The sequence below is a fragment of the Drosophila albomicans genome, chromosome X (assembly GCF_009650485.2).
Source record: "Drosophila albomicans strain 15112-1751.03 chromosome X, ASM965048v2, whole genome shotgun sequence".
NCBI lineage: Eukaryota > Metazoa > Arthropoda > Insecta > Diptera > Drosophilidae > Drosophila > Drosophila albomicans.
In genome coordinates this window covers 27,017,004-27,037,711 of record NC_047627.2, presented here as the reverse complement: position 1 = coordinate 27,037,711, position 20,708 = coordinate 27,017,004, and the positions used below count along the sequence as shown (strand labels likewise).

At 31.8% G+C, this 20,708-nt stretch overlaps 1 protein-coding gene and 1 long non-coding RNA gene across 4 annotated transcripts in view; both read left to right on the top strand.

Moving 5' to 3' along the window:
- Positions 1–15,924, top strand: part of LOC127565679 (uncharacterized) — a 126,993-nt gene extending 111,069 nt beyond the window's left edge. The window contains exon 3 of the long non-coding RNA XR_007955009.1: positions 15,679–15,924. This is a non-coding gene — a long non-coding RNA (uncharacterized LOC127565679). The remainder of the gene's footprint in view (positions 1–15,678) is intronic.
- A 20-nt stretch (positions 15,925–15,944) lies between these two features.
- Positions 15,945–20,708, top strand: part of LOC117566630 (teneurin-a) — a 219,781-nt gene continuing 215,017 nt past the window's right edge. For all 3 annotated transcript variants that reach the window (XM_034246182.2, XM_034246190.2, XM_034246174.2), the window contains exon 1: positions 15,945–16,281. In XM_034246182.2, coding sequence (XP_034102073.1) covers positions 15,972–16,281 — 310 coding nt within the window. In that variant the 5' untranslated portion in view covers positions 15,945–15,971. The remainder of the gene's footprint in view (positions 16,282–20,708) is intronic.

Genomic DNA, 20,708 nt, shown 5'->3' with positions numbered 1-20,708 from the left:
ATATACCAAATATACCAAACCATCCACATAAACCATATATACCATATATATATTCTATATCCTATATCTTAAGCTAGTACTGAATGAGAAATCTCTAGTATTTGCATACGTTGCGTATACTTAATATATTTCAAGTTGACTTTCTTGATTGTGAATCTTGTCGAATTGTAGTTCGAAAGGCAATTTAATTTTTATTAACCCACACACAGTAGTAATGAAAAATAATTCATAGCCAAGAGTTGAGAAATTGTAATCATTGACAATTTTATTTTAAAATTATCCATATAAAAATTTGAAGCAATATACTTTTGGTACAGAAAATAATAACTACAACCATATAACTTTGAAGCTCGTGACTTTCAATACATACAATCATATTTACATTATTTATAATTACTGAGAATTTGATTGTGATCCGATGAAAATTTTAAAAGGTATTTAAGAAAGACGACTGTATGGGAAATTTCACATACTGGGGTTTGGGTTTTAGATGCATTGACAGACAATCTGGTATATTTCGACCTCAATGGTACTATATTTCTAATATTGTACACCCTTCGGTATATTTTAGTATTTTTGCGGTATTATATAATATATTTTAAGAATAATTCCGCAATGTTTTGCCTTTATTCGAAAAAGGTAGCTTTCTTACACTTTTTTAATAATGTTGATCAAAAATTTAATGCAAATTTACAAAATCATGCTGAATATTCATCGATTTACCTTAAAGTATGTTGCTCCCTTTTCACTTATGTTTTATATACGATAATTATTATTTGCAGTCTGTTTACAACTAAAATATGCAATTAAGTGAATTACTAAATTCAATTCCAATGCTTTTTGATTATAAGCATTACTTTCATAGTGCAGTAAAGCGAACACTTCTATTAGGAGGACACTTTATGTTACATAAATATTTAATTCCATTTCACTCATGAAATGATTTTCTGAAATTTCGTATATTTACATTTTTGCTGCTATTCATTTTTGATAGCTCATCTTTATCTAGATCATAAATTTCAGGACATCGAACGCCAAACAAAAAACCTGAATTTAATAATTTAGCCTACAACAAAAAAAAAAAAAAACAAAAAGAAATGAGAAAGAAACAAAAACCGAAAAACATATCAAAAACTGCTTAAAAAGTGGAAAGTTGCACAAGAAGAAAGCAAAGATGAGGAAGAGAAGCAACAACAATAGCAGTGAACGTTGCAAAACTCTTCGTTTATGTATGCATGATGGTATCTGCAATTTATGTGCACAACACACACACAACACACACACACATACACTTAACATCAGAGTGATAGGCACGCAGCCTTGTGTGTGTGTATGTGTGTGTGTGTGTGAGGCAAAAGTCAAGTTGGAAAATGTTGCCAGCCAACACCTTTTAATAGTTTCGACGTTGCTGCGCAAAATACCCTTTACTCAAAGGGCAAAAGCGAGCATGCTAAACAAAACATCCAAAAATCATTCGTAACCTGATGAAATTCGATCAACTTTCTTGGAATTTATCGTTATAGAATTGTATTCGGTATTGCAACAAAATATTAATAATCATTATTAATGAACAAATCATAAAAATTAATGTATTTTAATCATTCTGTAATTTTTCAAATCAAACTCGACGATCTCTGGTAATAATAAGTAATTAAAAGTACACAGAACAAAGGAAGAAATTAAGTTTTTAGTCTTAATACTAAATATTTTAATCTAAAATGTGCGTCAAGAACATATAAATCTTAACGTTTGAAAACACAACTAGACGTCAAGAACAATAGTTTGTCTATTTGAAATCAAAAGTGACAAAAACAAGCGGCTTTAATCGATAATTATGTTGACAGTTTCATTGGCATTCTTCATGCTGTCAAATATTTAATAAGCTTATTAACTTTCATTTTTTGATTTTGCAAAAATGTTCAAGTATTTTTTTGCTGTAAGTTTCGTATTTTTTAAAGTCAATTGAAATATTGATCAATGTGACTTAAAATCCAATTGTGGCAATACTAAGATATCTCGCTTTTGATGACATAATAGTAGCAACTTATAAGAAGACTCTTCCAGACGCTCTTGAGATCATTCAAAGGCACAAATATTGTGGCAACTGTTTCTTGCACATCAAAGTATACGGCTTTTAGGGTCAGAACGTGGAAGAAGGCCTAGAAACGAATGTTAATATTCAGAAAGAAAAGAAACAACTTAGGGAAGCAAAAATAAGTAAAGAAAAGAGCAGAGTCCAAGAAAAATGAATATGACATTATATTTATTTAAATACCTATACTATATATAAAGCATACTCATTCACAATTAAAAATAAAACAAGTCAATTTATGGACATGAGCTTAAAAACAGATATTTTCTTACGAATATGTATTTAATATATACAGTTGCGAAATTACCAACTTTGTATTTTTTATTTGTTTATACAACTTCTTACTTATGTTTAAATACTGTAAAAGTTTTTTGAAATTCTGTTATATTTTGTACTCTATGTCATATTTTAAATGTAGTAATTAATCGTTATACCAAAATAAGTAAGAAAGCTACGATCAAGTATCATCGCAAATATACCAAAATAATATACTAATATACGCAGCATTGTATTTTAGCTAGTGTATTTTTATAATTTCAGTATATAATTTCGGTATATTTTAGAACACTTTGGACTGTAGCTTTCATACTTGTTTTCTTATCGGCAGAATTTTTTAAAGTGTTTGGCATGCACTTAATAAATATATATTTTTGGTAATTACAATGCGGTATAATTAATATTTCTTTTGTTGTAATAGTTTATCGAAATATAAAATATATCTTATATATTTTAGTATTTTTTCAGTATATTATTTTGTTATAATTTTGGGCACTCTGTAGCATTTTTAATGGTTTTACTGACAGACATTTTTAGCACATTATTTTAGCATATTTTCAAGGACTCTTGACTGTAGCTTTTTTTTATTTGTTTTTTGGAAAGTGTACTTAAAATACTTATTTTCGGTTATTAAATTTTAATGTTATTATTATTTCTTTTGTTATATTGAAGCCAGAATTAAATGCTTATTCCATTTTAATTGACTTGACTTATATTTTAACAGGTTCATTGCTTTTGCATATTCAATTTGATGGCATTTGATTAATACTGTTAGCAAGCAACGATATGAACTTTGTGGCTAAGACAGAGCATAACTCCTAGTTGAGCACTTTTCAAGAGACGCGCAAAAACTTTTCGTTTTTCCTTTTATCTTCGCCTTGAGCTGTGTCTCCCCTTCTCCTCCTCTTCTTTCATTGCCCGCTCGCTGACACCATTTAGTAAGCCAGCCAAGTGGGTGTGTGTGTGTGTGTGTGTGTGTGCATAGGTGTGGTGTATTACCTGCCTGTTTTGTAGCTATTTTTAGTCGAAGCCAAGCTAAGAATTAAAAATTGTGTGTGTGTGTGTGTGTGTGTGTGTGTGAGAGTGAAGTAAACTTTTGCGCTTTGACTTTGGCATGATTATGCGCTAAGTTCGCACATCTTGTGGCCTTGTGGTTAAAGGACCGAAAAGAACCAAAAAAGGACTCGACAACAAACAAAACTGATGAACTCACAAAGCCGCAAAACAATGACGAGGATTTCTTCACATTGTAATTGATGTGTTTTGCTGGCAAGTGGAAGTAACTAAAGTTAAATTGTAGACTCCACTTGATATTTATTTCTGCGTCTTGTCTTAGCCAAATTGTTGCACAACATGCAGACAATTAAAATTATTTACAGTTTCACATATATTCGACTCTCTCTCTTTCTCTATTTCTTTTATACCCGCTACCCATAGGGTAGAAGGGTATTATAACTTTGTGCCGACAGGAAATGTATGTAACAGGTAGAAGGAGGCATCTCCGACCCTATAAAGCCATGTCCGTCTGTCCGTCTGTCCGTCTGTGTGTCTGTGTGTCTGTCCGTCTGTCCGTCCGTCCGTGTGAAACACTGGATCTCAGAGACTATGAGAGATAGAGCTATAATTTTTTTTGACAGCATTTGTTATGTTTGCACGCAGATCAAGTTTGTTTCAAAATTTTGCCACGCCCACTTCCGCCCCCGCAAATTTAAAAAAATCGAATAACAAGCGTAATTTTAAAGCTAGAGTTCCGAATTTTGGTATATATAATAACTACTATAGTAGTTATGATTTCTGAAAATTTGATTGTGATCAGATAAAAAGTGGAATTTATTAAAGAAATACTTTTGTATGGGCAAAAACGCCTTCTTACTAGGGGTCTTAGTTGCTTTGGCTGACAATCTGGTATATTGTGCTGTCTATGGTATATTTTGAATTGTGTACTATATCGAAATATACCATTCGGTATATTTTTAGTTTTTTTTTGTATATTTGGTATATTTTAATAATAATACCCCAAAATATATTTTTAGTATTTTTGCAGTATATTCGGTATATTTTGAAAATGATACCGCAATATTTTGCCTTTATTAAAAATGGGTAGCGGGTATCTCACAGTCGAGTACACTCGAATGTAGCTTTCTTACTTGTTTTTTTTATGTCAGTTGAAATGACCCGCTTTCGATTGCTTTGATCCCTTTTTGAGCTGTGAACGTTGAACGTTGAACGTTGCTGTCTGCTGACGGCTGGCGGCATAAAAAATGGCAACATTGCAACAGTTGCACTTTAATGCGCAGCTGTGTGGCATGTGGCATGAGGCATGTGGCATGTCCTCAAAAAGGAGCGCGCCATCAACAGCTTTGCAGCGAATTAAAACCAAAATATATGAAGCAAAATGTTGCATAAAGTGCCGCAGCATGTCTCCGCTGTTCCCCTTCCCCCCTTCCCCCCCCCCCCTTCACCAATATATTCCCGGTTATTTCTGTCGCACTCCTTTCGCAGTTCCCATTCCTCTTGCTGTGTTCCCGCATCTCGGAGCTCAACGGGCACATAATATGCGCCTACGCAATTATTTTGCATGCCCCATTTTAACAATTTAAAACGGAGAAAAAATACAAGCGCCGCATAGCTCGCTAGTTGATGACGCGACTATGGCATACCCTATAAAAGTCTTTAAGAGTTTGTATATCGATCTGGTATATTTTGTGTATATTGAGTATGAATTGGTATATTGACATACTAAATATATGTATACGATTTTTTATCTATCTAGTATATTTTGTGTTATATTTGTGTATATTTTGTATGAATTGGTATATTGATATACTAAATATTTGCATAAGATTTTTTTTTTATATATGTTTGTATGTGTTATATTTTGTGTTATGTGGTATATTTAGAATATATTGGTATATTAATATGCCAAATATATCGAAACGACTTTTTCTATTTATCTGTAATATTTTGTGTCATATGGTATATTTAGAATGTAATGGTATATTGATATACCAAAAATATCGTTTCGTTTATTTTAGTATTTTATGGTGATAATTATTTGAAAACTTTGAACATTAAAAATTGCCACAATTACTTGTTTTATTTTAAAATTCACAGAATGAGGTTTATATATTGATTATTATAAGTTTTGTTAAAAAATTCAGAAATAATTATTATTGCTATCATTAAGCTTACATAATTTTGCTCTTAATGACTCAATTGAAGTTTTCTTGATTGTTTTTTTTAAGTACTCAATTTTATGTAAAACTAATTCAAATCTATACTATTTTTAATATGTATCTGGTATATTTTGTGATATTTTGAATGTAATGGTATATTGATATACCAAATAGATCGTTTGGTATATTTTAGTAATTTGTCAGTACAATTCTTTGATCTCTTTTAACTTCAAAGATTGCCATCATTATAAGTTTTAATTCAAAATTCATAAACCGATTATTATATATTGATTTCTATGATTTTTCATATAATTTTTTATTAAAAAAAATCAGATATCAATAAATATTTGGAATAATTTTTAAGCAAAATCTCATAAATTTTTAAATCATGATGAAAATGCATAGAAATTCCTTAAATTAGTTGAAAACTTTGAACTTCACACACTTTTGCTTTTATTGACTCAACTGAAGTTTTTGTTAATTAAAATCTATACGATTTTTTTCTATCGAAAGACAAATAACATAGCATTTAAATATTATCGATTAAACAAAATTGTAAAGCAAAAATATAGATTGCATGATTATTTTGAAATATATTAAAAACCTATTTTGTATAAAAATTTAGATAATCATTCTTATTAAAATATGGTCGCAAAAAGTGTGAGACAAACTTTGAACTTTGCCTACTTAAATTGTGTTGGCGATATACCCTGATAGCGATTAATTGTGCAGGGTATATGGAAAGTATGAAGGATGAAGTAGAAATGTGAGCAAGTGAAATGTAAAATGAACGAATGAATGAATGAATGAATGAATGAGTGAATGAATGAATGAATGAATGAGTGACTGAGCGAGCGAGTATTTCTACTGCAGCATCGCTCTTCCTTCACAAACCCCTCCACTACCCACTCGCCTCCCCCTTTAGCCTATATACAAGTATAAGGCAAAGTGGGGCATTAAAAAAAAAAAAAAAAAGTCGCATGGATGCAAAATGTAGAAGGCTCGCAACCCAAGTTGAGCCAGAGTCTGAAGCTCCAACATTAAATTGAAGGGGCAGGCGCAAAGCGAGCAAAGAGTCGAGTCGAGTTGAGTTGAGTTCGCTTTCATATGCACGCTTAAGTACGTTGCAAGTGTGGACAAATCAACAATAAAGCGCGCCCAAAGAGAAAAATCAAGAAAATATTAAGTTAACCATGCATCAAGCTGCAACTTGCGCTTGCCTCTTATTTTTTTCTCACTCTCTCTCTCTCTCTCTCAATATCTCTTATTTTTGTGGTATTTCTCTAAAGTTATTTTCTCATTAACTGCCGACCAAAATATGTTGATTAGAATATGATGGAAAGCTGATTAATTATGCTTAGCATACTGAATAAGAATATATAGCCAATACTATAAATATATATATAATATATATTTCTATGTTATATATATATATATATATATTTGGTACAACATGATTCCTGAATTTGTCGGCGATCCGCTTCAAATCTTTAACATTTATCTTGATTAAATTTTATATGGCAAAAATAAAGGTTGAAGCTGTTGAATTTTTGAGTAACAATCTGGTATATTATGTATTCTATGGTATATTTTGTTTGTTTGGTATATTTTTTGCATATTTTGGTTTAATAATTTGGTAATTTAAGTATAATACCACATCATCAAGCATCAAGTCAGACTATAGAAACTTTGCTTCATATCAGTTAATAACATTAAAAATTAATCATTTAAGTAAATTGTATTGAGCTAAAAAACAGCTTTTAAATCTTAATTGATTTGACTAACATGCTGGTATATTTTGTGTTCTATGTTATATTTAAAATTGAGTAGTATATTGATATACCAAAGGTATATTTTAGTATTTTTTCGATTTGAAAACTTACTGTCTATATAACGCTCTTACAGACTTCTGTCATTATTGACTCAACTGACTAATAGTATATTGATATACCATATATTATTTTGGTATTTTAATTTTGTCATTTAAGAATAATACGCTGTCAAGTACACTCGACTATAGCGACTGTTTGCTTGCCATCAGCTAAACATCTTAAAAGTTGTTTATGACATCATTTTAGATAACTAAAAATACCATAAAAATAATGACTCCAGCTGTTGGGCGTTAATTGCTTTGATTGACAATCTGGTATATTTTAGACACCATGGTATATTTAGAATATAATAGTATATTGATATATCAAATATATTATTTAGTATATTTTTGTATTTTGTCGGTATATTAATGTGAAAACTTTTAAAGTTATACTCTTTACTCTTTCACACTTTTCCTTTTACTGACTCAACTGTAATTTTCTTAGTTTCATTTTTTGGATTACTCAACAACGACATTTTTTGACCTCATCGAATTCTCTTTAATGTCATTTGCATTTATTCATTTATTTCATTTGACGATTTTTTTGCATTCGTCAAAAGGAAACGGCGAGATCATCAAAATAACTGAATCTGTTGGGAGTGTCGAAATATTGCAATAGATTTAAATTGCATCGATTTGATTTATGTGCAACTAATTGAGCGATTGTTATTGTCTCTGCTGTTGCTGTTGCTGCTGTTGTGTATGAAAAATTTGAGTTCTTTGGCTGTGACTTGATTTGATTTTGGGGGCAACGTTTTGCATTACGCATTACGTATACGCCGCATTGGTCGCAGTGAATCATTCGCTGCCATTTCCTGTCGTGCCAATGCAAAATGCAGGCGTAAAGGGGGGAAAGGGGGGCAATCGCAATTGTGAGTGGGTGTTGCGATTCGATGCGATTCATTTCGATTCGTTTCGATTCATTTCATTTCATTTGTATTTTCATTTTCATTTGTCGGCAAAGGAAAATTGTGCGCATTTCCTGTGACATCAATCGGCCGAGTTGCGTTTCATTGTTTTTGCCACAATGGTTATGCATATTTATTGCATGTCGCACCAGAGACACAGAGAGAGAAAGACAGAAAGAGAGAGAGAAAGGGAGAGAGAGTATGGAAAAGAGCAAAAAAAAAAAGCTGCGTTGGGCATTTTGCAAACGTTTCTTCATTTTTATTTTTCACTTTTTCTGCATTTTGCTTGATTTGTTGTTTTTGCTGATTGTTTGTTGATTGTTTGCTGCTGTTTGTTGTTGTTGTTGTTGATGTTGCTGCTGCTGATGTCTTGCTGTTGTTATTGTTGTCTGTTTGCCAAACCGCAAAATATTTAATTACATGTCGAAAAATTGTATTGTGATATGTTGCAGAGCACGTCAACGAAATCAACAACAACACGACACTGGACACGCCCCCTTGCCGCCCCTTTAATGCATGTCTCCCCCCCCACACTCTTTTGTTGCTGGTAGAAACACCTGCTAACGCTTTGTGGCCAGATAAAGCGTCAGCGTCAAGCACAAAATGTTGTTGTACAAGCATTTATGGCACAACATGCAAAAAGCAAAAAATGAGAAAAAAGACAACCTCATTACCAAGCGCACAGGACAGAGTCATTGTAAATATCCTACACACACACACACATGGTTGATACACTTATCAGTTCGTGGGGCAGACATAATTGCTTCCCATGCAACGTTGTGTGGCAACTTTGCCCTGCCAAATTATTGACATAGAGCGAAAGAGTGCGACAAGGAGCAAGTGTGAGTGTGTGAGAGCGAGAGAGGGAGGAAATTAGGGAGTGTGTGTGTGTGAGAGAGAAAGAGAGAGCGAGACCCTTGCTTTATGCCATTATAAAAGCCTGCTGTCTATCATCCATCTAATGAATGCAAATATAGCCACAATAAGTGTTGTTACAAATACACAGAAAGAAAGAGAGAGAGGGAGGGAGGGAGAGGGAGAGATACCACACAAACACACACACATACACACACACAGACTGTGGCCCATCTAAAGTTTCCATGAAATGGCAAAATTAATTTTCATGTTGTGCTACCTAAAAATAACGCGACTTCATTAATGACTCTGAGCCTCTCTCTTTCCACCTCCACAACAACATCAAGAACAAACAAGTAAGAAAGCTACAGTCGAGTGTGCTCGACTGTGAGATACCCGTTCCCAATTTTGAGTAAAAGCAAAACGGTGCGGCATTCTGCATAAAGTATACCAATTAATATACCGCAAAAATACTAAAGTATACCAAGGGCATAGAAACAGTGCGGTATTTATTTTTAAAATATACCAAACCAATATAACACAATATACTAAAAAATATACTAAGGGCTATATTTGGTATATTGATATATGTAGTACCACATGCAAAATATACCATAGAGTGTAAAATATACCAACATATTTCGTATAAACAGTGTGATAATTTTAAAATATACTAAATTAATATACTGCAAAAATACTGAAATATACCAAAGGCATATAAACAGTGCGGTATTCGTTTTTAAAATATACCGAACCAATATACTAAAATATACTAAAAATATACTAAGGGCTATATTTGGTATATTTGATATAAAAACAATTAATACCGCATAAATTTGAGATATACCGAATTAATATTCGGCAAAAATACTAAAATATGTCAAAGGCTATATTTGGTATATTGATATAGAGCTACATGCAGAATATACCATAGAGTGCAAAATATACCAGATTGTCAGCCAAAGCAAAGAATTTCTTAAATAACTTCCACATTTTTTATCTGATTGCAACTAAATTTTCAGGAATCATAAATAACGTAAATATGATAGTAATTTTAAAATATATCGATTATACTGCAAAAATACTGAAATATACCAAAGGCTATATTTGGTATATTTATATTTATATATATTGAAACTCGCGAGCATTAAAATTACGCTTTATTCGACTTTCATCGATTTGTGTGGGTGGAAGTGAAACAAACTTGATCCGTGTGCAAATATAACATGTGCTGTCTGAAAAGAATTATATCTCTATCTCTTATAGTCTCTGAGATTTAGGTGTTTATACGGATGGGCAGACAGACAGACGAACATTGCTATATCTTCTCTGCAGTTAATGCTGACCAAGAATATATATACTTTATGGGGTCAGAAGTGCCTTCTTCTGCCTGTTATATAAGTTTCCTGTAGGCACAAAGTTATAATACCCTTCTACCTTATGAGTAGCGGGTATAAAAATGAATGCCAAGAAGCCAAAACGGGGGCGGCAAATTAGACAGAGAAACAGAGAAATAGTGAAAAGGAGGGAAAGAGAGGGAAAGCAGCCTGACAAGTGAATGAATGCTAAATTTAGACAAAGTTGGTTTAGAAGGTTAAGGCTAAGATTGTGGCTGCCTCGTATTAAATATCGTTAATTGATTCAGCGGCAAATGCTATTGATATCTATATTCTATACATATGTATGTCGAAAGCTGCTCAAGTTGTCGCCACTTGTCGTTTGACTCACTTCAATTAGGCGACGCGAGGTGAAGAGGAAGCCAAATTATGGCCACAAAAATAAATGAAGAAAGTATTTAGCTTATTTTGTTTATTGTGCTGAAAATTAATCAACACTTTGTGGGAAATTTTGTAATTAAATACAATTTGAAGAACCTTAAACATTTTAATGTGAGGTACTTCAAATTCGCAATCCATTTTAAGCAATCCATTCTTATAGAAATAAAACAGATTGAACCATTTAAAGAAATATGTAGTTTTTTCTATTTTGTTTAATTTTTATTGAAGTGTAAAAATAGTCATTTCTCAATAAAAAATTAAAGTTTCACAACTTTTGCAAAATTGGAAAAGAGTTGAAAAGATGCATCAGACTTGATGACAATGATTAGCTTGCAGCTAATTAAATTGTTTGTAAGTAAATTGAAGACTTTCATTCCAAACAAAGATGAGAGAAACTATCGAGATATCAAACAGCAATATTACAATATCTATAAAATAATAACTTGACAATTTTAGAACATATTCTAATAAGATGTATTCATAATCGTATGAGTAACAAAACTGAATCAAAAGCAAAAGTATTAAAGCTGAGTTGAATATGAATAGTTGTCGAAGTATTATTATAGTCATGTATCTTAAAGATGAGGAGAGCAATAAAATAAAGAAAAGTGTAGAATGCGGTGACCTCGAGGATTAATGCTTTCACTGTCTCTCTCTGCTTGAAGTGGAGTTTTATTCAACGTGCTGCATGCAGCATGCATTACGAATGGAACAAAGGTAAATGTATCTGTGTATCTGTATCTGTATCTGTGCAGCTGTGTATCTGGGCTTGTACGACATGCAGCTGCGTGTGTTTGGCATGTGTCTGAAGTATGTCGAGCATGGGAATGTTTATTACACGTGTTCCGAGTGGTTGCCTGGCCGTCGGAGCATCGAAGCATCGTAGCATCGGGGACGGGAGGCGGGAGACGGGAGGCTGCTTGGCTCATCGAGGTGTGACAGGTGAAATGCCGAGACAGACGATAGAGTTAAAACAAAAACAAAAACAAAAAAAGAGAATGAGAACGAGAGTGAAATGGAGATGCAACAGATGCAGGCAGAGACATTTATGAACCAAACGATGAAATGAACGTTGCTTGAAATGAACACGAAATGAGAGCAAAAAACATCAAGCTGGAAAGAAATGCGCATAAAGAATGCAAACAACTATGGAGCGATAAAAGCGAAACATGATTGACGGCTGCAGTCAAGAAAGCAAAAGACCAAGCATCAAAATGGTTCGAGATTATGCGAACCGGTTCACAAATGGTTCACAAAGCAAACTGAGCAAAAGTATTTCATATATTCTCATATATTTTCATGGTTCAGCTGAACCTCCAAATAAATTTTGTAAAGGGAGCAATTTAAATTTAAATGTAAATATGAAATATTCTAAATACAATATGTGAAATAAAAATATTTTGTAAAGAGAGAAATTCAATTTTAACTATTTAAATAATAAATAATATAAATACTTATAAAAAAAATAAAAATATATATATATATACAATTATCTGGTAAAGGGAGCTACTCAAATTTAAGTACATATTCAACGAATTTTACAAATATTGAACTTCTAATAATATATAATATTTTTGTATTAGAATAGTAAATATAAACTGAAATGATTCAATTAAAAAATTATTTTATTTGTACATGAAATTCTGAAATTGATTTAGACGGAATTTTGCAAGGTTCAAACTAAAATTAAGCAAATTAATTTGAAAAATGATTTCCATTAAACAAGTGAAATTACTTTAAATTTGAGTTGTTTTTTCCTAAAGTTTTTTGGCCAATTTTCTTTGCAATTAACTTCGAAAATAACCGAATTTTTATATAAATACTTTTTCAATCAAAGTGCAATTTAAAGATAGTAAAGTTTTTACATAAAATGTGCAAAATAACATCCTAACTTATTTAATAAAAAGATTAGCTTGTTTTGAAAATGCTTTAACTTGGAAAATCAAGTGCTCAACAAATTGTTTATAGAAATCCCTTCAAAGGCGTTTAATTTGAATTGTGAAGATGCAAATTTGAATGCTGCAAGTGAAAGTTGATCGATATTTGTACTAGATTCCAGTTGTTGTTGTTGTTGTTGTTATTATTGCGTTTGTCCGTTGAGATTAGATAAATGAATGCTTCGCAACAGAGAAAGACCCTAAACTACAGTCAGAAAATCGCCTCCGCCCAGAGTTCAGAGCTGAGTCAAAGGCTCTGAGTCTGAGTCAGTTATGGGTGGGTTAACTCTGCAAGTAATGGACCACTTGTCGTGCCCTTTTTGAGTGCATTCAAATGCGCACTCATCAAATCAAAAGCCAAATTGTCAGCCAGCCAGCTGAGCCACTGGACAGACACTCAGCAGGAGGCAGGAGGAGGCAGAAGGATCTGGGAGTTGGTCATAAAAGAGCGGCAAAGTTGATGCTGCTGGCCACCTCAACCCCCCCAAAAAATACAAACACAAAAACGACTAATAACAGGCAACGTTTAAGAGCTGAGCTTCCATTTAATGCAATTGCTATTAAGTTCACTTGACGCCAGCTCCAAAGTAGAAGCTTCAACAATCCGAGACGCACACCACAATTGAGAATCGTTCGAGATGACATCGTGATTTTCTCAAAGCACAAAAATAAGAAGAGAAGCCTACGCTTCAATTCTTTAATTATAAATAACAACAAGTATAACTGTGAATAACCTTCGACATATACCAAGTCGACATACCAAAAAATACTAAAATATACCAATGTATATATCGTTATACTACTAGTCGGTATTATTCTCAGAATATAGCAAATTAATATACCAAAAATGTAAAAAACATATCTAAGGCCATAACATAAAAGCTTAAATGTACCAAATTAATATACCATCAAATACTAACTTATATGAAAAGCTAAAACGGCTATATCGTTATTTTAATACAATGCAGTATTATTCTTAAAATATACCAAACAAATAAACCGAGAAAATACTAAAATATACCAACGAATATAACTGATATATCGTTAATTTACTACTAGTGCTATATTATTCTTAGAATATACCAAAATAATATACCGATAAAATACTAAATGATACCTATTACTATAACGGCTATATAAGTATACAAAATACTACTACAGCATGGTATTATTCTTAGAATATAACAAATTAATATACCAAAAATATACAAAAATATATCAAAGGCCATAACATAACACCTTAAATGTACCAAATTAATATACTAAAAAATACTAACTTATATCAACAGTTATAACTGCTATATCTTCATTCTATTGCAGTATTAGTCTTAGAATATACCAAACAAATATACCAGCAAAATACTAATATATACCATGGGATATAACTAATACATATGTATATTGTTATTCCACTACTAGTGCAGTATTATTCTTAGAATATACCATAAAAATACTCAATTATACCAATGACTATAACTGCTATATAGATACACTATGTATTACAGTGCGGCATTATTCTTAAACCATACCAATTAATATACCAAAAAAATACCGAAGTATATCAAAGTGTTTACAATACTTCAACGTGGTATTCTTCTTAAAATTTACCAAATTAAAACAACTAAAAAATACTAAAATATACCGAATTAATATACCGAAAAGTACTACCATATAACAAAGGCTATAATTGCTATTATTGCTATTATTCTTAAAATGTACTAAATTAATACATCCAAAAATAGTAAACATGGTCCAAATTAATATACTAGAAAAGTACTAATGTACAACAAAAGCTTTGACTGCTATATACAGTTCGTCTTAAAATATACCAAATTAATATACCGAAAAAATACCGAATTATACCGAAGGCTATATAAAACTTAAAATATACCAAATTAAAACATTCAAAAATACTACAAGATAATAGTGATGTAACTAAATTGAAACATTGAAAAATACTAAAATATACGTAACAAACTTAAATAACCCAAATTAATATACTAGAAAAGTACTAATGTACACCAAAAAACTATAAATGATATATAGTTATACTGATATTCTTAAAATATGCAAAATTATATACCGAAAAATACTAAAATACTAAATACTGCTACATAGCTATGCCAATATTCTTAAAATATACCAAATTAATATACCGAAAAAATACCGAATTATACCGAAGGCTATATAAAACTTAAAATATACCAAATTAAAATATTCAAAAATACTAAAAAGATAATACTAAAGTAACCAAATTAAAACATTGAAAAATACTAAAATATACTTAACAAACTTAAATAACCCAAATTAATATACTAGAAAAGTACTAACGTACACTAAAACCTATACTGCTATTCTTAAAATATACCAAATTATATACCGAAAAATACTAAAATACTAAATACTGCTACATAGCTATACCAATATTCTTAAAATATACCAAATTAATATACCAAAAAAAAAAAAAAAAACTAAAATACTCGTGCGTGACACGCGCTCATCTCTGACACGCAGCTCAATCTTTGCTCTCAATGGGCGACAGGTTGAAGGTGGGAGGAGGTGGCAAAGGGAAGTGGGTGGGAACGGGAAGGGGAAAGGGAAGGGGAAAGGGAAAGGGAAGTCAGAAGGTCGCCGGCTGCTATTTATTTTCATTTTCGTGCATTTATGGTTTTTATCTCTCTATCTGTTGCCCTCACACTCTCACTCTCTCTCTCTCTCTTGCTCTTACATTTTGTACGCTACACTCGACTCATGCTGACACTTTGTCGTTTTTATCGTTTCAGCGTTAATTCGGTTAAGCACTTAAAGCGTCCTCGTCAGCAGCAGCAGGAGGAGGAGGACGAATCGGAGTTGGTAGTTGTGGTGGGCTGTTAAAGAGGGCTTGCTGGATTGGGCCAGCAGCTGTCCCAATGTGGCCCAGACATAAGGGCACACAAATTGCGACGCACAGCAAGTTACGTGCATAGTTCAATTGAAGGTGAATTCCTAACTAAACGAGCCAGCGACACAAGATTGAAACGAAGACAAAACAACAACACGAAAGACAGAAGAGAAACAAAAAGAAACAAGCTTCAACATGTCCAGCAGCCATTCAGGCACAATTGGCCGTAAACGCGTTGGCAGCGGCAGCGCAGTTGGCAGCGATTTTTACTACAGCAGCAGCAGCGGCGGCGGAGGTGGCTCAAGCATTGGCGGTGGCATTGGCGGTGGCATCGGCGGTGGCGGTGAGCAGCTGCGTCGACAACGCTCAGCGGAATGGCACAGCCATCGACATGGACATGGATATGGCAGCAGCAGCGAAGATGAATATCAAAATACCGCCCAGGCAACGGCCTTTGATACCCAGCTGTTGGCTCAGCTGCTGTTGCAGAGTCAGCAATTGGCAAGTGAGTACACTGACAAAAAAAAAAAATGTAGTTCTAATATCAAGTCTTGGTACTAAGAATTCTAGTCTCAAAAGTGCGTGAAGGACGTGTTAGAAAACATACGAAGAAATAACCATAATAATAATAAATAAAATTTGGTCTTAAAAGTGTGTCAAGAGTATGAAAATTCTAAGGTTAGAAAAGTCATCTTGATTTCAAGGGCGTTTAATAAAAGGCCTAAGTTCTTATAAATAAAAAGATGTAATCATAATAATAATAATAAATAAAATTTTGACTCAAAAGTGCCTGAAGAGCATGAAAATCTTAATATTGGAAAACACATCTTAATTTCAAGCACATTTAATATAAGAACCAAGTTATTATTAATACGAAAAAATAACCATAATACTAATAAATAAAATGTTCCCCTAAAAGGTTAGAAAACACATCTTGATTTCAAGCACATTTAATATAAGACCAAGTTTTTATAAATAAAAAGAAATACTTTATAATAATAAAAAAATAAAATTTGGTCTTAAAAGTGCGTGAAGAATATGAAAATCCCAATGTTAAAAAACACATCTTCATTTCGAGAACATTTGATATAACACCAAGATCTTATTACAAAGAAGAAATAATCATAATAATTATAAATAAAATTTGGTCAAGAATATGAAAATTCTAACATTTAATATAAGATCCAAGTTCTTATTAATAGGAACAAAAATCTTATAGTTTTAAGATCAAAAATCTTATTTTAAGAGATCAACAAAATATTATAATATATGCGTAATTCTCTGGCGGAATTTGTTGCGTTGTTACACTATTAATAGTGAAAGAACATGAACTGAAATAATTTTAAAAATAAATAAAAGTTGTTCTTGAAGCTCTTGATAAGCACTATTTTTAGAGCTAAAATTGATTTTAGGAACTGTTTTTGTTTTACGATCAAATATATAAATTCGTTAATTTTTTGTTTTGAGTACGAATTCGTTCATTTTTGCAATTTTCTTAAAATAATTCCGAAATCATTCTTAGATCTAATTAACGTGTTAATCAAGAGTTTTAAGATTCATCTTTAGTCAAAATAAAAAAATGTTTTAATATATATTTTTTTCACTCTACAGGGAGTTACCCATATTTATTATTTTTCCATTAATTTTGCTCATTAAGTTATTCTCAGTTAAATGTTGAGCACTTTACTTTCGAAATTTTTATCATCGATTCCTTCAGCTTTTGAAGCCAAGACCTTCTCTCTTAGACTTCAATTGAGAATGTTTCGCGACAGCTCGACTAACGAAGCTATGAAAGAAAACACTTTAATCTAGATAAAAACTTTATTGGAATTTCGATAGATTACAGAATTTCGTAACCCAAATCCAGAATTTTTGCTCTTCTTTTGAAAATTTGACTTATTTTATTTTATTTTCTTAATGTTATCTTATTTCAAGAACACAATTTTTAAGACGAATGCTCTTGATTTTAGAACTTGTTTTTTTTTTCAGTGTATAACACACGCACATATTCATACACACACACTACCTCACACACACATCCTTGACTGCACACACAAATTGTTATTGTGTTTCGTCGTTGTTTGCTGGGTTTATAAGTCAAGTCAAAGCCACTAAATATTCATTATTTTATTTAATTGAATTATTCAGTGGTCAACTGATCCACGTCCTCCCCCTCCTTCACCTCTCTCCTCTCCTAGATGGGCTCAAGGATAACGAGCAGCAGGACAACAGTCAATTGAGCCACGTCTTGTTATTGCTTTTTATACAGAAGGTAGCTTAGTTTGTGCACAGCATTTGACACAATTGAAGAACAAACTTAAGACTTCGAATTCAAGATTTGACTTGTGTAACATTAAAGCTAGCAATAATTTATCTACCTTTATTTAAGTTGTAAACAAACTGCAGACAACTATTTTGCATAGCTGCTACTAAAAATTGTATTAATAAACACAAATTAAAGGAGAGAAACACGAAAAACTTAGTTGATACTTAATTTATGGTTAATCGAACATATAAAAGTAAGCTCAAAAACAAAAGGCAACCAATTTTTTTCGCATTAATATCGCAAACTGATTAAATATATGATAAATTTAAAAACTATGAAAATAAAGGGACTTGAGTCATTTTTTTATTATTATTATTGAGTCGAAGAACTGCATTTGAAATTGAAAATAAATAACTGCAACCAAGTTGTCATCTGTTTCCTTTAATAATTCCATTTATTTAATAGACAAAAGTTTCAGTTTCCATAAATTTTTTGGTTTTTGGTGAAATTTCCATGCCAAATTTAGGCACATAAAGCTAGCTGCAAACGGTCATACTAAAATTTGTGGAACTTGGAAAATATGTAACTTTTTCAAAAGTCATTTACAGCGCTTAAAGGTTAAAAGCAATTTTAAGTTTATATATTATTTAATTACAACTTTCAACTAAATATAGACACAAATATTGTTTATTTAACAGCAATAATCTAAACCAGAAAAAATACAAAAATAATTTAAAAATTTACTCAAAAAAAAAGAGTCAAAAAATGTTTTCCACTTCATTTTTAAGCACAAATCTTGAGTTGTTTGTTTAGCAATAAATGAAAAATTAAATTGATAGTTACAACCATAGATTTAGTTATTTAAAATCGAATCGATAGCCGTCACTTTTTTGAGCCATTTACAAGCATCTTTTATGTATTGCATAGTTAAGCATTTTGTGAAAAGTGAAAAACGCCATCAGAATTGATTTATTCATCAAGTGCAGAGCAAAATGCAAAAGCTTAATTGAGAGCTGTTAACTGGGTATGCGATAGTCGATCAACGCCTGGCTAATACAATTGTTGTTTGTCTTTTTTTTGGCGTTTTTTCCATTCTTTCACTCTATTTCGGCTTTGGCTCTGATTGGATTCAATGCTCTTGCCATGCGATGCGATGCGATGCGAAGTGAAGCGACGCGACAGGATTGGATTGCATTGCATTGATGGGTTTTGTGTTTTCCTTTTTTTGTTTTTTGTGTTTTTTGTGTTTTTGGGTGAGGAATGGAGAGAGGAGCTTTTGTGGCCGCTTGGGCTCATTTCATTGAACACAAAACCACTTGACATTTTGTAGCTGACGGCGGGTCAACCAACAATTTTTGGCCCCGTTTTTTCGGCATTTTCATTTACCTTTCTCCACATCGAAAAGCAACGTAATGGACAGCAAAGTTAGAATTTATCTGTTTGCACTCTCAATCAATCAATCTAACTATTCAGTTCATAAAACTTTCCTTTCTCTTCAATTCACACATTGAATTGCACTCTCAATCAGTCTGTCAATCACGAGTACTTAAAATTTTTCATCAGTTCATTGGCCAATCAGAATCTTTTAATAAAACAATCAAATTTGTTGAACAAACGTACTTTTTGTCAATCAAACAATCTAATCAATCACTTATTAAATACAGAATTTGAACAAATGAATCCAATCAATACATTCATTCATTGCTCAATACTTATATACTTTCAATCTGTCTGTCAATCACAAACTTGAATCATTCAAAACATCATTCATTCAATCATTTATTAAAATTGATTTAAATACATTATGCAGTCAATCACTAATAAACAAAGTTTCTCAATCATTTAACTCAACTCACCTTCAAATTATGGTAAATAATTTAGTCAATCAACATATAGTCAGGCAACAAACAAGAGACAACAAGCTCAAACAACACTCATTCAGTCATTTAATCAATCAGTTACTTAAAAACTCTATAAATTATGTAGCTTATCAAATATTCTCAAGAGATTTATAAAATTCCAACAAGTTTCAAATGGAAATTCGCTCTATCCAAAGTCAATCAGATCGTCAATCAAATTTTTAAGCCCCATATTTAATAACATAATAAAGCATAAAGTTACATATGTAATATGGCAAAAAATAAAAGGAGTATTCTTGCTCAATCAACTATCAATCAGTCATTCAATCATCAGTTACTCAAAAACTCTAATAATTATGTAGTTTATCAAATATTGTCAAGAGTTTTATGAACTTCAAGCTAGTTTCATATGGAAATTTGCTCAATCAAAGGTCAATCGGATCGTCAATCAAATTTTTAAGCAGCATATTTAATAACATAATAAAGCATAAAGTTACATATGTAATATGGCAATAAATAAAAGGAGTATTCCTGCTCAATCAACAGTCAATCAGTCATTCAATCAATCAGTTACTTAAAAACTCAAATAATTATCTCATTTATCAAATATTCTCAAGAGTTTTTTTGAAGTTCAAGCTAATTTCATATGGAAACTCGGTCAATCAAGAATCAATCATACCGTCAATCACATTACAAAGTTGCATATTTAATAAAGTAATACAACATTTTATTAAGGAGCATGTGTAACATGGCAAAACCAGAAAAATTGTTGCACAATCAACAATCAATCAAATCTTCAATCAAGCT